The 16,520-nt window shown below is 57.7% G+C and overlaps 1 protein-coding gene across 4 annotated transcripts; it reads right to left on the bottom strand.

Moving 5' to 3' along the window:
* Positions 1-68: 68 nt before the first annotated feature.
* IMPDH1 (inosine monophosphate dehydrogenase 1) lies at positions 69-15,838 on the bottom strand. 4 transcript variants are annotated; one of them, XM_074315634.2, is made up of 16 exons: positions 15,587-15,838; positions 11,703-11,804; positions 9,519-9,567; positions 7,397-7,498; positions 7,201-7,275; positions 6,691-6,897; positions 6,453-6,540; positions 5,419-5,618; positions 4,687-4,777; positions 4,369-4,464; positions 2,926-3,069; positions 2,672-2,816; positions 2,261-2,404; positions 2,055-2,138; positions 1,468-1,484; positions 69-801 (listed from the first exon to the last, which is right to left on the bottom strand). In XM_074315634.2, exons 1-16 carry the CDS (start codon positions 15,754-15,756, stop codon positions 704-706), a joined length of 1,812 nt encoding a protein of 603 aa, XP_074171735.2. In that variant the 5' UTR covers positions 15,757-15,838; the 3' UTR covers positions 69-703. The 4 variants fall into 4 exon arrangements, with proteins under 4 accessions (XP_074171735.2, XP_074171736.2, XP_074171737.2 ...); XM_074315635.2 differs by having other exon boundaries at positions 11,703-11,801; XM_074315636.2 differs by lacking the exon at positions 1,468-1,484.
* Positions 15,839-16,520: the final 682 nt, after the last annotated feature.

The following is a 16,520-nucleotide window of genomic DNA, read 5'->3' as shown; positions in this document are numbered from 1 at the left end:
TTCCAGTTCACCACCAGGACTGGGGCGAGCTGCCCAGTGGATAAGGGATAGAGACAGGATGGCAGAGGCATTGTGACCTCCTGGTTTATTCAGATTATTTAATATACAATGACGTAACTGTGACCCAAAGTGTGCAAAGTTAAAGCCTTCAACTGCAGCTGAGAGGAGAGGGCAGGCATGGTACACCTGGGGATGGTAGTAAGTCAGGAATGATGGGCTGCCTCCCCCTGCAGGGCAGGGGACTAGGGGAGTGGCCTGAGGAGCAGGTAACCTAGGGCCAGGGGAAGGGGGCAGAGACCTCCCTCTGGCTTAGGTCAGGAGCCCAGAAGTGCCCCGTGGCTGAGGGGGCAGCAGTCCAGGAAGGGGCCAGAGGCAGGGCCAGGAGAGCACCATTTCCTTGGGGGTTGGGGAGGGAGGTGCCCTACAGGAGAAGCCAGGAGGAGCCACGTGCCCCAGGGACGGGAGCCGGCTGCAGCAAGAAAGACCTGAGGCAGGCACAGGGCCTGGGAGCCCAGGCTGGTGGGCTCGGGGGACTGAAGAAGGGGGATCCTAGGGGGCTCCCAGGGCAGCCAGGCCCCAGGAGCAGTCCTGACTCTGTGGGAGGGGGGGCCCAGCAAGGGGGCCACAGACTCTCAGGCCCTCCCCTGCTCTCTCCCTGGAAAGGAGCTGGGGAACCCGTAGTGCAAATCTATGGACCGCTCAGTTACGGAGGGGAGGCTGTGCCCAAAGGGGACCCCTGGGGTGCACCCCCTCCGCCGCCTGGGCCTCCACCACCGTCCTCAGTACAGCCGCTTCTCGTAACTGTGGGGACAAGGCAAGAGGGCAGCCGACAGTGGGCATGTGGACCCTGCTCCCTTCCCAGATCCCCTTGCCCAGGCCCTGGGGTGCCAAGCGGCCCCCAGATGCAAGAATGGCAGTGAACTGCAGAAGCCCCTGCCTCTCAGCCATGGGGGGAGGCAGAGGGAAAAGAGTAGGTTCTGTGCCTCAGTCCGCCTCAGGCCATGGCTCCTGGAAGAATCAGGCCAGGTCCAGAGACGGCCATGCTCATTTTGGCCACAGCCACTGCTGAGTGGACTGTCCTCAGTGCCAGGGTGGAGAGAGAGCTCGGGAAGGTATGGCCCCTCCTCCCAGAGCAAGCTCAGACCACGCTGGACCTGTGCCACCCATGTCTCCACCCATCCCTGCACACACGGTGGCTTAGGCCCCTTGTGGTCACTGGGTCCAGTCTAAGACAGGGCAGCCTTAGGCCTGTGGTCAGGGATATCTCTCTACCCCAAAAAGGGATGTTTCTGCTGGAGGAGCAGCCACTGATAGCTGCCCCCACCACAGTGCTAGTCCTAGGGTCCAGGTCCCATGATTACGCCCCCAGCGCCACCCCCAAGGCAGTGCTTCCCACCCCCAGCTCGGGTCCCACCCAGACTGCCCCTGCTCTACTCTACACTTGGCCCGGGCAGCGCGGTTACTTACACGGCAGAAAGGTATAGCTACGGGAGGATGGGGCAGAAAGAGACACAGGTTAGATGCCCGCCTATGCCTGGGGCGACAGGCCCTCTACCGGGCAGGGCCGCATGCCTGCTACGACTGCTGCCAACTAGCACTGCCCCCACCCGTGGTCCCCCCAGCGCTGGCCCTGGCGTCTGTCTCTCTGCCCTTTCCCCGCCAGAGGGCTCATGCCGCCAGCCTCCACCTGCCTGCCTGGGGCCACCACCAGCAAGAGCTGAGCACTGCTAGCCCCTGCCACAAGCCACCAAGCTTCTACGCAAGCAAGGGTCAGGAAGCCTAGGAGGGGCTAGCGGCCACAGCTCCCTTGCCCTGCTCGGGGGAGATGCCCGAGGGGATGGGAGGGGGCCTGCCTGCACAGGAGCTAAAGGACAGCATTCAAGGTTGAGCTGGGCCCTACAGGAGAGGGTGATAGGGTCACCCTGCAGCGGTATCCATCCTTGGTGCAGATGGCCCACGGGGTACCTGAAACCTCAGCTCTGCCCCTGCCACAGTCCCACCTGCCCGACCCAGTACCAGCCAGCGAGGGAAAGAAAGGAGGCCACCACACTTACGAGTGCAGGCCATGGACACCACCCTCAATCTGAGCCGACATAGTCCGCTTCTCAAACTTGAGCTCTCCTGAGTACATCATGGACCTGCAGGCAGGTTGACGGAGCAGGTCAGGGCACCAAGGGCAGCATAGGGGAAGGGTGGGAATGGGGGAGCCAGGAGCCTTCCAGATGCGCCTCACCAGCTGCTCCCTCATCACAGCACTCACCGCAGGACAGACAGGCTCCGGGCACCGATATCCTGGCAGCCATGCTGGATCCCTGCTATGAGGTAGGGCACGAACTTCTGAATGGAGCCTTTGTCCTGGATGGAGCCCGAGACACCCTGTGCGATCTTCACCTTATCACCCTCACTGCACGGAGGATAGGGAGACTGAGCCAGGCAGCTCAGGGGACCCCCGCCTCACGTCTCGAGGGCACCAGCAGCGGGGATACCACACAGAAGGGCCCCCAAAGCAGCCACTCCCTGGTCTACAGCACAAAAAGCATGGATTCCGAGTCAGGTGGCCAAGTGCTATCCCCTCTCTGCTACTGGTGCCACCTTGGGAAGTCAAAGGTACGTCTGGACCCTTGAAGGGTAGTGGGCTGACATGCCTGGGGCGGGGCTCAGGGCAGAGTACCTGAAATATCGTTTCTGGCTGCTGCTGCTCTTCTCCATGGCATCCAAGGAGCCCATGCCCCGGTACTTCTTAAGCCTCACCCCATCCGAGAAGAAGTACTCGCCGGGGGCCTCCGTGGTGGCGGCCAGCAGGGAGCCCATCATCACTGCAATGGTGGGGGTAGGAATCAGTGCCTCTAGCTCATAGCTCTCCTACTGCCCCAGCCAGCGCCCAGCCCCTCACTGACCTGCCCCCTCCCCCGCAAACCCCCTCACCTGTGGAAGCTCCAAGGGCCAGGGCCTTGACCACATGCCCCACGGTCTGGATGCCACCATCAGCTATGACCGGCACCCCAAAGCGCCGGGCGTACTCAGCCACCTTGTACACCGCAGTGCCCTGGGGCCGACCACAGGCCATCACTGTGGGAGGGGACACAAGATGGAGGTGTCAACAGCAACACAGGGGCCAGGGACAAACTCCTTTCTCCTTGGGCCCTAGCTCCACTCAGAAGGGACAGGGCTGCATGATGTTTCTGAAGCGCAAGCAATAACACTAGGGTGAATGTCATTCCAGGGACCCAGACCAGCCCACCATGACAGCACTATGGCGGGGAGGGTGTCAGTACTGGCCTGCAGAGTACTGCCCCTCCCCCCAGACCGGTGCTCGCAGGCCTCGTGGTCCCCAGACTCACCTCTCTCCATGTACAAGTTCCCCTTCAGGCTTTCATTTGCAAGGCCTGTTACTAGGGTTAGGTACTCGTGGCCTCCTTTGGGATATTGGTTTGCATTTCTTTAAGTTTAACTGTCCAAGGTCCGTAAGTATTAGGTTTTAAGTGGGAATTCTAAGGAACCAGCACTTATCTAGGGATGGATGCAAGGCTGGAGAAAGTAGGAAAGAAGCCTTCTCTGGAAGTATCTTTTGTTTGTTTGGTCCCTATTGCCTCCCAAGGTTTAGAATAGTGCCTTGATACACAGCAGGTGCCCAATTAATATTTGTAAAGTGACTAACAGAAGGCCCACATTTCATCACGGTAGTCAGCTAAGGTGATGAGGAGACACTTAAAAGCAGAGGCTGTAAAAACCAAAAGGGGAGATGTTTAGGGGCAGAGAAGACCCAAATGGGTCACTCAAGAGTTCTGAAGAAATGACGCTCAGTACAGGAGCCAGATCCACCCCTTCAGACGAAGCCAGGACCCACCAATCAGACACCAGCCTCCAGGGAGCACATGTCATGGGGACACATTTCATGGTCTCACTCTCCCCAACTTCGTGTTCGGGAACCCATCCTGCAGAAGGGCTTTGTGACTCAGTGGAATCCCTCCCTGACTATCAGCACATGGTAATAAGGTGTATATCCTTAGATATTCAAGGACGTGCTGTCTCCATCTTAAGTATCTGCCTTGTCACGAAGCTAATCCAAACCCCGAGCTGGCTTCCCACAAGCACCTCAGAGAAGCAGTCCCACCAGCCGTGGGCCTCCAGCTGGGGCCTCCTTGCCCAGAATCTGAGACGCAGGCTGCACCCCCCCAGAACTCTTGGTAACCTCATCTTACACCTACCTCCCCCCAAATCAGCGGGGCCAGATCAGCCCTGAACCCACCATCTCAGGAAGTGGCTGGCACTCAGCATGCATCTGTGGAACAAGAGTGAGGCCCAAGGGGCCTGTGGAGGGCCAGTGGGGTGTCCTAAGTGGACGTCCCTTTTCTTACTGATACCCACCTTCTTGGGTGATGCAGATGGAGCCACAGCCCATGCCCACACGCAGCCCGTCCACACCAGCGTCAATCAGATTCTTGGCCTGAGCTGCTGTCACTACTGGGAGGGGCGGGAAAGAGGCACAGTGTGAGGACGGGATGCGCTGCCCTACCCTGGGGCGCCCTGGGACTCCAGTCTAGCCACCCTCCCACCTACAGTGACCTTCAGGCCCCGGCCCCTCATGCAGGTGCAAAGCCATCAATCACCTCAGGATGCTGAAGGACAGGAAGTTACACAGTGAGGGGGCAAGGGCGGGGGAATGGGGGGCGACTCCACACTCACCATTCCCCCCAATCACCTGGAGGTGGGGGTACTTCTGCTTGATATAGTGCACCATGGCGATCTGATACACGGAGTTCCCTTGGGATGAGTCCTGTGAGGAGGGGGATGGGAAAGCTGAGGTTATAACTGCGGAAGGTCCTCCCTGGGGGAGGGAGCTCTTAAGTGGACAAACTCCTGAAATAATATGAAAAATGTTATGAGAATGCTTTTTTTTTTTTTCTGAGAAGACCATTGACAGCTCTCAGCTGGTTCTCAGAGGCCGGCTTTCCCCAAAAGGTTACGCACCATTAATGTATGCTTTCAGAGCAGACAAGGCCCTCTCATATGCACTGATGGACTGGTCCTCACAGCAAGGTTGCCCGGGGCCTAGCCTGTTCCCACCAACTCACTAACCAAAGGAAAGTACTTAACCTCCTCAGCCTTGGTTTCTGCATCCAACCAGGGCCATGGTAATTGTACCTCAGGTGGCTGCTGGGAGGATTAAATGAGTTCATCTCCATAAAGGTCTTAGAGTAGGGCCTGGCAAGTGAAATGTCCTCCATAAATGTGAGCTATAACCAGTGGGGTCAGCTTATGAGCATGCCCAGAAGGCCCTCAGAGGGGTCCACAGTTGGTCTGAGCTGTCAGAGTACCACTGACCCCCTCTAATTCTGACTCGAGGCTTAATTAGAGGCGAACCTGGGTCTTCCTAGGCCTCTACTAAACCACCTCGCCCCCGGGGCAGTGCCGTACCAGCACTATGACATCAGCGCCTGCCTGGGTGAGCAGGTCCAGGCGATATTTGTCATCCTCGCGGGTGCCCACGGCTGCCCCACACAGCAGCTGCTTGTGAGAATCCTTGGAGGCCAGAGGGTAGTCGCGGTTCTTCTTCAGATCAGTGCGGGCAATGATGGCCACTAGCTCATCGTGACTATTGACAATGGGCAGCTTCCCTGTTGAGGAATGCAGAGGTAAGATGAAGGAGCAGCCTCTGGGGCTGGGGGTAGGAAGTGGGGGAGGTAAGGATGAAAATGGACCACACCTGAGGTCACTAAAGTATCCAAACTAGCCACTAGGTGGCAGCACCCACCCAGGAAGCGCTCATGGGGACCTGGATCTCTTCCCAGGGAACAGGAAGCAAAGAAACCTTGGAGCCAAGAGGGTTCCTGGAGCTCTTCCTGCCCTGCGGCCTGGCCAGGCTGGGGTGGGCAGTTCCTGAGTACTGGCAGCCTTTCACCTGCTGGGCCACGGGCCACAGTGGTCTAAAACTCCTAGCCAGGGCACAAACATGAGGCTGTCCTGCAGGGAGGAACATGTGCCCTGCCCAATACCCCCAGAGAACAATCCAGTATGGACCAGGGAAGCATGTTTCGGTGTCTCCCATGGGGTCCTAATGAATATTATGTCAACAGCCCCAATGTCAAATAAATTTAACTGCAGACTTCTGAGTCTTTAATAAGCTAAAGTACAATTCTTTGTGCAAGATGAGGGATACAAAAAAAGAGCGTTTTTCAGACTTGTAAGACCATAGAGCCCTTTTTCTGTGATGAACATTTCACAGGACTAGTTTTATAGGGAAACATACTGTGAAGATGATGAATAAGGGACAGGTTTTCCTAAGCCAGGAAAAGAACCTCAGGAATCATGCTCCAGCCTGGGGTTATGCCAACCTTCCCAAGGCCCAGGCTGGTTGCTGGGACAACCTGCAAGACTTGAAGGAACAGGGGAGCTGGGGTACAGGGAGCCAGGCTGGGGCGGTCTTGAGTTTTCTGCCTACTCTTCGGTACCTTTCTTGCTGCGCTGCAGGATCTCATTTGCCTCTTTCAACGTCACACCTGCTGGAGCCACCACCAGCTCATTCCGTGGTGTCATCACCTGTGGGGCCAGGAACATTTGCCTGCAGGTTGGCAGGTGAGAGAGAAGGGAGCCAGACCTCCCACTGGTCCCTGGTCACAGGCACCAGCCTGAGGTCCTAGGGTGTGGGGTACTCTCTCCCAGCCACGCTTTCCCTCTGCTTGCAGGTACCTCACGGAGGAGGGTGGTGTGGTCCTTCTCGGCCAGGAAGTCGATGTCTCGGGAGGTGACGATGCCCACCAGCTTGCTGCCCATGGCGCCCGTCTCAGTGATAGGGATGCCAGAGAAGCCGTGCCGAATCTTGGCCTCCAGCACATCACCCACAGTGTGTGAGGGGCTCAGCACCACGGGGTCTGTGATGAAGCCCTGTTCAAATTTCTGTGGGCAGACAGGAAGGAAACGGCTGAAAGAAAGCCAGACATGGGGTACAGCCCGGCCCCAGGGAGCAGAGGATGTCCTGGCCATGCCACAGAGGAGCCAGCGCCCTCATGGGGTGAGGAGCCAGTGGGAATGAGGGCTGGGCGCTGTGCCCCCATTGTGGAGAAGGGCAATCAACCAGACCCCATAGCAACCAGCCAGGGAATGAGCCAGCCTGCAGGGCTGGCAAAGCATGCTAGAAGGGTCTGTGAAGTGGGGGCTGCCAGGTGGCATCTTCTTTCTGGGGACGGGCCTGGTACTTGCCTTGACCTTCCGCACCTCGTTGGCCTGGAACTCTGGGGTGCAGTTGTGGTGAATGAAACCAATACCGCCCATCAGCTGGGGTGGAAGGGAAGCGTGGTCAGAGCCAGGAGGCCACCCCTCCTCGCTCTGCACACCCCTCCTCTGAGACCCATTCCTCCCGATGCCACGCAGGCCCCTTCCCAGGTGCCCGACTCACAGCCATAGCGATGGCCATGTCAGCCTCTGTCACAGTGTCCATGGGGGAGGAGATCAGTGGGGTCTTCAGTGTAATCTGCCGAGTCAGAGCTGAAGTCAGGTCCTAAGGAGGGAGGCACAGTCGATGTGAAGAGTTTTATTATTCACGCAAACGTTTACTGAGCTCCTACCTGTACCCAGCATCAGGAGATATAGCCGTGAACAACAGATGAGGCCCCTTCTATCTCTCCTGGAGCTTCGATTCTACTTGGAAAGAAAGAGGGCAAACGCGGAACACATGTACGAGATTATTTGTCAGGATGAAGGCTCCAAAGAAAAGCAGTAAGACCAAGTGACCCCTGGAAGAAGGATGTACTGGTCAGGGAAGCCTCTTTCTTGGGAGGTGACAAGTAGACCAATCAAGCCAAAGTCTGAGGGACCATCGTGCTCTAGGCAGACGGAGCTGTGTGTAAAACCTGCCTCTGATTCCATGTCTCCTTGAGATGCATTTAAGAAAGAAAAAGGCTAGTGGAGTAGAGGGAAGCGAGAGAGGCAGGGGTTGAGGTGGGAGAGGCCAGCAGAACGGGGGGGGGGGGGGGGGGGGCAAGGAAGTGTAGCCTTGAAAACCAGGGGGAGGAGCTTAGAGTGGACTCTGAGATGAGAAGACACTGGAGGGTCTCAGGCAGAGGAGAGACATGATCCGGTTTATGTTTTAAAGATGTTACTCAGGCTCCATCTGAAGTGGAGAATGGATTCTAGGTGAAAAGGCCTGAGGCAGGGGTACCGCCAACGAGGCTGCTGACAGGTCCAGGTGGGAGACGCTGGTAACTGGAAGGGCAGAGGCATGGGAAAGAGTCATTAGACAGCCAAGAAAGTAGGTGACTAAGAGTCTGCAGCTCCAGGAAGAGGCCAGGACTGCAAGTATACATTTGGGAGGCATCTGCCTATGAAAGGTAGATAGGGCCAGATCATAGACCCCTCCAAAATTTAGGCCAACACCTGTGGATCCTAGCCCCCAAAACAGACTTTGTTATATAATTTTTGGAGAGTCACAGGCCTCTGAAGTCCATTGCCAGACCCTGGTTCAGAACCCTACCCCACAGTCTAGAAAACTCCCCCTTCTCTCCCGTCATACCACAGGAGAAGAAACACAGCCTTCCTGACAGAGGCCACACGACAGGAAGACCCTTGATGGCCAGGAGGGGTCTTTTCTAACCCTCTCTTCTTAGCATACTGCCCAGGGACTGGCACAAAACCAGGGTGCTTGGTAAACTTTGTTAAACTGAACAGCTGAACCAAGAAGGCTTCCTGGTTGCTGCCATAAGGGAAATATCCTGAATAACCCAAATTTCCCCCTAAAAAATCTGTCTGGGTCAGCATTGGGCATACATTAGGGAAGCTGGACATAAGCTTCCCTAATGTGTACACTCAGGCCCCTGGCCTTTCATGACAATCAGACCTGAATAAATATCAATGATAACAGCACCAGAAGAGAAACTATTTTTGTAATGTGTATGAATTCATCATAGCATAATCTAACTTTTCCATGAAATGACTTACACCCATCAGCCCTACCCCCTGGCTTCTGCGAAGTTCGTCATATGTTCATTAGTAAAGGACATTATTCGTTCACTTGGCTCATTGCTGAACCCCTCCGGGAAGCAAGGCACTGTGTTTCCCTGGATTTGTCCAAAAGTCTAACTTCTCCAAATCAGTTCTTGTATATTGGGATCCGTGAACAAATCCGTCCACTTCATTCAGTCTCCATAATTTGACTGGCTTCTATCATGTCCTTGCTCAGCATTTCAGATAAAACCTAATCCTTCTGGTCTCCTGTAATGAAGGCAGGCACATACACACGTTCCCTCTCAGGGCCTTTTGAACTCTATTGCAGGCTCCATCAGTGCCAGAGAGGCCTCTGGCCCTGGGCCCAGCCCATCACTCAGGATACCCCTGAATCCCCACAGCTGCCTCTGCCCCATTAGGCATAACCCGTTGCACTGTGCCAGCTTCTATGACAGCAATAAAGGCTACATCCACCACATTCCCAAGAAAAGTCCTACAACCCGCTCTTGAACAGGAAGTCAGCCTCTTGTACCACAAACACAGCCCCTCTCCCCCTGGTTAGCAGAAGAGGTACTCACCACCTCATCAGCTATGAAGTCTATGAATCCTGGGAGAATCAGGAAGTCGCTGTGAAGAGAGAAGAGGGAGTGTTTCTAGGTGGGGAGGGGTACCTGAAAGGGGCAGGGCCTGTGCTGCCAGCGGAGGCAGCCTGGGGTAGGGATGGGCAGAGACTGGAGCCCTCTGATACCTGCTGCCCCTTCAGGGCTGGACCACCCTTGAGCTCCCCACTAGCATCTTGCTGACCCCAGTCCAGGGCTAGAACCAAAGGCCATGGATGGTCTATAGACTTGGGGCGCCACCAAGGCAGTTAGCCCAAAATGTCTATTGCCTTCAGGGCTCCGAGTTCATCAAGGAACATAGAAAGTCCCATAAAGCCACACATGGCAGATGCAGTGCCTGCCCTTGACAACCTGAATCTTGACAGAGGGAGGCAATGAGTGGACACGGGATAGACCTGAGAACAGGTTAGCAGTGCAGCGTGATATGACCACAGCACAGGGCAAGCTGCACACAGCCAAGTGTCAGGGCTGCTCAGTCACACAGGGTTCAGAGCAGCTCAGAGGGACCCCAGGGGGCTGCGTGTGGGCTGGGCACGTTCTGACAGAGCAGGCATTGCTAAGCGTCTGCCCAGTTGCACTGGAGTAACCAGGAGACATGGCCTGGGATGGGAAAGGGGAGGAAAGGACCTTACGGTTAGGCCAGGACCCTGGGGCCCCAGCCAAAGCATGGCAGCTGCCAACACCAAGGTGGGCAAACCCCAGAAGGGGAATGCAGGCCTGCACAGGTATGGCAAGGCAGTGCCAAAGCCCAGCACGCACCCCCCACCGACCCCCACCCCCAGCCCCTGACAGGCTTAATCGGCCTGAAATCACCAGGCCTTGACAGGCACCCCCAAAAGTAAATGCCCCACACTTCAGGAAGACTCCCAACCAGGCAAAGCAAAACTGCAGGCACCCAGCACAGGAAGGAAAAGCTACAGGGTGGATGGGAGGGGTGGGGTCTTTAACCTGCCTCAAGGCCAAGAGCAAGTCCTAGAAATTTCTCTAGGGAGTTTCCCTGGCAGACTCCAGTGAAAAAGACATCAAAGAGATACTCTCTTCCCTCCCCTCATCAAAGAATGCCAAAGAAATAACCTAACTGCCCCTGCCCCGTGGCAGCCTTTTTTGTGTACAGGGTAGACAACTCTGCGGCTGGCTTAGAAGCCAGAGAAGAAATACTGGCATCTGGGCCCCTTGGCATTTACTAGGTATTACACACACCGCTCACCTGGCCCACACCTGAGCTATGGGCAGGCAGGAGACACTCCTCAGGAGTTACTATATCCTGGTGTCTAGGGAAACTGCCTGCCCAGGAGGAGTGCTTACAGGCAAAGGCGGGCAGGGACTGGCAGGAGACAGGGCACCGGTACTCCTGGCTCACCAGCATCCCACTCCACCCCAGTCCCAGGTTCTGATGCTCCTTCCTGGCATGGGCATAGTCCTGCAGCCCGAAGGAGAGCTAGTGCCAGGCCTGCAGCCTGCAGGACAACTGGCCCACGGCCCGTGGAAAAGCAAATTAAGCCAGAGGCAAATAGATAGGTCTTGATCTCCAAAATCCCATGCAGGGTGGGCTTGGGGGTGGCAGTCACAGAATACTCATGCCCAGGGGGGTTACTAGGGCTAACCTGTGGGCAGGCAGGGGCACAAACAGAAAGAGGACTGGACCTTGGAAAAAGGAGCTGTCCCCACTGCCCAGCTGGGCCTCTCCTGGGGGCAACACCCAAGCAGCTGTCTCAGTGGGGCTCCAGGGCCCCTCTGTCCTCCCAGTGACACTGGGAGAGGGTACCGTGGACCAAGGTCTAGGAAAAGTCTCCATAACTCCCACATCTCGTGTTCCCACACACCCCCAAGACCCCTTCATGAGGCCAAGATGCCCAGGAGAGGGGGAAGGTGGGAGGCCGTACCCGGATCTAGCCAGAAATGGGGCATGGCACCGAGGGCCGCGATGTCGCTGTGCCACGTCCGTCTGCTCTCGGCACGGGCCGCCTTCCTTCCCTTACCCAGCCCTCCCCACCCCCCGCCTCCCCGCCCAGGTCGCTCGAATCCGGCCTGGGAACGCAGGGTGTCACCGACCCGGGAGCGCTGCACGTGCAGGGCCGGAGTCGGGGGATCGCGGCGCGTGGGTGAGCGCACCCAGGTGGGGCCGAGGCCCCCCGCGCTTACTTGTAGGTGAGGCCGTCGGCGTTGGCGAAAAGCTGCGGCGCGGTGAGCCCATCGTCGGGCACGTAGCCGGTGCCGCCGCTGATCAGGTAGTCCGCCATGCTGCTGGGGGACACCGCGACCCGACATAAACACCCGCGCGGGCCGCCCCGCTGCTGCTGCTGCTGCTGCTGCTGCTGCTGCTGCTGCCTTATTGCTGCTGCTGACGCCGCGGCCACGCTGCTGTCGCGGGCCAGGCGGGCCGGGGGCGGGGGCTGCGGCAGCAGCGGGGCGGGCCCAAGGGCACCGCCCTCTTCTCCCGCCCCTCCCCCGGGAGTCCGCCGCCTCCGCCCCGCGCCTCACAAAGGGCCCGGCGGAGTCCGGCCCAGCCACCTCTGCCGCACGCACGCCCAGGGCGGTCTGCAGTGGCACAGTGGCCCCGCTGGCCCGGGCGGGGGAGGGGATGCGGGGCTAGTGGGGGAGGGGCTGAATCAGGCCGGGACACGCCCCCTCTGCTGCTCTTCGTCCCGCCTTCTAGGCCCCCCCACAGTACCCTCCCCACAGCCCTGCGCCCCGGGTCTCAGTCTCTGCTTGGACCATCCCAGACCACCCGGCCCCCACCGGCCTGAGTCTCCCCTGGCCCTACTCCCCGCCCCGGGGGGTACCTCTAACATGATTTGTCTTTCCCCCAAACTCAGGCCCAGACTCTGATCAGGCCCAGAACCCTAAGGAACTGTCTGGGCTCACAGCTCCCCAACACACAGGAGGTTGAAGTTGCACCCTCCCTGCACTGTAGCCGGCTTTCCTAACTCCGACATCATTCCTAGGAGGAGGGCATTCTTAACCACATTCCCTGACCTTTGGGTGGCCTTGAAGCCCTCTGCAGTTTACAAGGCATTTTTTCATAAGTGATCACATTTACTCTACAATCTATTAATTAGGTATCCCCACTTTACAGATGCAAAACGTACAGCTCAGAAAGCAAGGGGGTGGGGGGACTGTCTCTGACTCCTGTCCAGGGCTTCAGTTTGATGTCCCTGTCCCCAGCTCAGAAAGAGGTGTGTATACCAGGGCTTTTAACCCCAGACAGGAAAGTTGATTTTCATTTGGGAAGGTAGTGTGGTGGGAAGATGAGGGAGGATCACAGGCCTGGTTTAGGCAGGTAAGTATGCATACAAATTAGGGCAGAGGCGCGAGAAGTTTTGAGAATTACCCAAAGCAGAAGTCTGATGGTCCTATGGGCCCAGCAAGACCCAGATTCCTACATGGGGACAGTAAGATTAGGTAGCAAACTGATTCACATGGGGGGAGGTGGGGTGGCAGGAGCACCCCTCTTGTGTGACCAGAAATGATAATGCTACTCTCTGACCAAAGCTAGAACACATCAGGGTTCCTTCCTTCCTCCTCCCCACAGCTCACTTCTTGGTGAGGCGAGAGGCAGGGCAGGGACACAGTCCTCTTGCTGCAAGGTGGCTCTGTGGCGCTCCCTTCCTCCCTCCCCAGCCCTGAGAGGCTCGGTTTGTTTACCTCTCAGCAGTGTGGTGGCAGCCAGGCCCAAGGGAATCTCCCTAGGATGCCCAGCCTCCCCAATGACACCCCCGGGACCCTGACAGGAAAGTACAGACTGTTCCATCTGTGCACAGAGGGTAGGGGAGGCTTCCCACTGAGCTAGGGCGATGAGGCCCGTGAAGCTGGGAGAGCTGTTGGAGACTCACAGATGTCTGCAGTGTCCTCTTTCCTCTTACTGTGGGGGGACGGGAACATCAGCCTCCCAAGCTTCTCTCCCCATCAGGACTCCTGCTGAGGACCTCTGAAGGCACTCTGGCATGGCAAGGAGGGAGTGGGCCTGCTGGGCTTCTCTGCTGAGTGGGGGCTGAGGCCAGCTTGCCAGGGACACCTGGGGGACACTTCTGATTCCTCCGCTCTTATAGACCCATCCAGAGGGCAAATGCCATATGGGGGGGAGGGGTATCCTGAGAGCACCAACAGTAGGACCTCTTATTGGCCACCTGGAGGCATAGCAGTGAGACCAGCCAGAGAAAGCACCCTGGCCACTCAGAGTATCCCTGGGACACCTCTCTAGCCGTAGAAGAACAGGTTTGTAATTGCATTGCACGCAGAGCACAGGCTGTCCCTGTGGTCTCTCTCTGTCTCTAAGGGACCTGCTCTGAGTCACTGTCCTCTACAGCATGGGGTCAGAATGGCTAGAGTACTACTCAGGGTTCCACCAGGGCTTGGGCCCACAACAGCAGCTGGGTTCTGCCATCTCTAATGACATCTGCCCCAGCCTGGGGCTCAGACCCAGGGGAGGAGGCCGCTAGGCTGAGTTGTGGGGACAACAGACCTCACAGCCCTACTCTCCTTCTCTTGCTGCCCTACACCCCCTCCCGGTGTGACCTGTGTCAGGGCTTCTCATTACTCTAAGCTGCTGGGCTCAGCCCTGGGTTAGGCTGTCTTTTTCCAGAGACTGTTAATCCACTCCCTACCCCACCCCACCTCCACACACACTACTCCTGCTTTCCTCCTCCCTCTTCCTGATCTTCCCTAGCTGCTTCCTCCATGGGGAGGAGACACCGAGGCAACGAGCAGAGCTCCTCAGCCCAGGGAAGGGCCATTGGTCCTCTGAGACTCCCCACCTAGCATCTGTGAGGACAGCAGGGCAGAAGGGTAGGCCAAAGCCCCTTCCAGCCCATTCCTCTGGGTAGTGGGTGTCCTAGCTGGGCACCAAGGTCCATGCAGCAAGCCAGGAGGTCTGTATCTGGTCTAGGGCTGTTTGAATGCGTAAAATTTCAAAACACTTTTGAGGGGAGGATTGGGGGAGTCTGTGTGTGTGTGTGGGGGGATAACATTAGCATTGTTGAGCTTGGACAGGGGACATGACTTGCCGAAGCAAAGGCCCTGCTCCATCAAGTCAGGGCTCTAGCCCACACCCTCACCTCCTGTGGCCTTTCCCTATCGTCCTGGACCCTGAGACCTAGTAGCTGGATGTCTAGGATGGGAGAAAGGATAGAGTAGCCTGAACCTGAGTCAATTCTAGAGAGGTAACTTGCAGGGACAGGAGGGGCCAGGCTTCACCTAGCAGCCCCGTAAGCCGTTAAAAGTTCTTACATAAGCGGCCATCCCCTGGGCAGAGCTGCAGGGCTAATTCCCGCAGACCCCTCCCCCAACCCAGCTTCCAGGTCACCTCCCCAAGCTGCTGGGCACCAACAGATGGAGATGAGAAAGAAGTCCAAATCCTCTAGACTGGAAGGACAGTGGGATTGCATTTCAAGCTGAGATACAATCCAGAGATTAGCCACTGTCTTCTTTTCAGCCGGTCCCAGGGGTCGAGTTCAACACCCCCCCCCCCCTTCCTCCAGGGACCCTTACAGACCCCAGCAGACTAAGGGTGGGGGGGGGTTCCTGAATCTTAGGAGAGACCCCGAGGTGAGTTACACTGGCAGCATCAGCAGGCCTTAGTGAATACTGAGGGACCATGTCCTCACCTGGCTCTGAGGAGGCAATCTATCTGGACACCTACTCCTGCCAGTAAGACTGAAGATAGGAGAAACAGCTAAGGAGGAGTAAGCAAAGTTAGACAGGGAGTCCAACAAGCACTGTTTGAAACCCTGTAGTTGGAGCCACTTGGGCCAGGTGTCCTCCGGTGTGTAGTCGAGGTCTGATCCAGGGCTAAGATTTTAGGGAACGTTTCTCCGACCTGCTCCCCGGTGCTACGCAGCACCGAACCCTTTGCACAGTGCCCGCCTCCAAGCCCCAACCAAAGCTTGGGTGCGCAGCGTCCGTCTGAGCCCCATTTCAGGAAGTTAGAGGTTGAGGTGGTAAGAGAGCAAGTGTGGTAGGGCCTGCCCCTGCCCTGTCCCGCCGCGCCCGCCCCGGATGCGCCCCGCGCGCTTTGCCCTGGGCGTCACCTCTCCGGCTCGTAGCCGGCCTGCAGCAGGCGGGCGCTGTACCGCTGCGCCGCTGTCTCGTGTCCCGGGTGTTGCCGGGCTCCGGGCTCCGGAACAGCGGCGGCTCCGCCTCCCTGCAGCGGCGGCGGGAGCGGCCCGGATCCGGCTGGCTGAGCGAGCGGCCCCTCCATAAGGAGGCCGCAGCTCTGGGCAGCCGGAGCCTCTCCACCAGGAGGCTCCCCTGGCCCCCTGTGGGGCGTCAGCGTAGCCCAGTGGGGACCAGGGAGGGGGCGGGGCCTGAGTGCCTGGGGCGGGGCCGCTCGGAGGAGGGAGGATCCCGAGTCCTCTGGGCTCCGCTCTGGCTCAGCGCGCCTCCGTGCCCCTCCACGCGGCTGCCCAGACCCAGTTGGTCTCTCCCATGCCGGGATCAGCGAGTGGACCCCTGCCTCTCCCCCGCCTTCCGGATCTTCCAGGTTCTCCTGCCCCTTCTGAGGAAAACCAGAAGAGGAAAGGAGCGCAAAGTGTCTCCAGAGGCCGGGGTGTTCTTGAGTCTTGTGTTTGTCCCAATGCCTCTTTCGAAGATTACCAGGGTCCTTTGGAGCCTCCTACCAGCCAGCCGCCAGTGCAAGATAGGCGGGGACTACTCAACTCCCTTTGCCACTACCCCCTTTGCCTATTCAGCAGACTGCCTTAGACAGGAGGAAAATCGATTTTCCTCAGCTCTTACCTGCCACTACCCGAGGAAGGAAGCGATAAGGCTGCAGGCTCCTTAAAAAAAGGGCCTTGGCTTCCCTCGTTTGGGGTGGGGCTGAGCGCACGGGTGCGCAAACTGTTCATCTACCAACTAGAAAGCACACCTGCTCCGATTTCATCATTGTTATCACTGTCCACTAGTGATTGAGCACCTAGCAAAGGTGGCAAGGAAAAGTAACAGACCTAGCCCTCAGGCAATTTC

The sequence above is a fragment of the Rhinolophus sinicus genome, chromosome 8, assembly GCF_057876585.1.
Source record: "Rhinolophus sinicus isolate RSI-liver-muscle chromosome 8, RSI-T2T, whole genome shotgun sequence".
Lineage (NCBI taxonomy): Eukaryota > Metazoa > Chordata > Mammalia > Chiroptera > Rhinolophidae > Rhinolophus > Rhinolophus sinicus.
The sequence above is the reverse complement of the archived record's forward strand: the minus strand, read 5'-3'. Positions and strand labels throughout refer to the sequence as shown.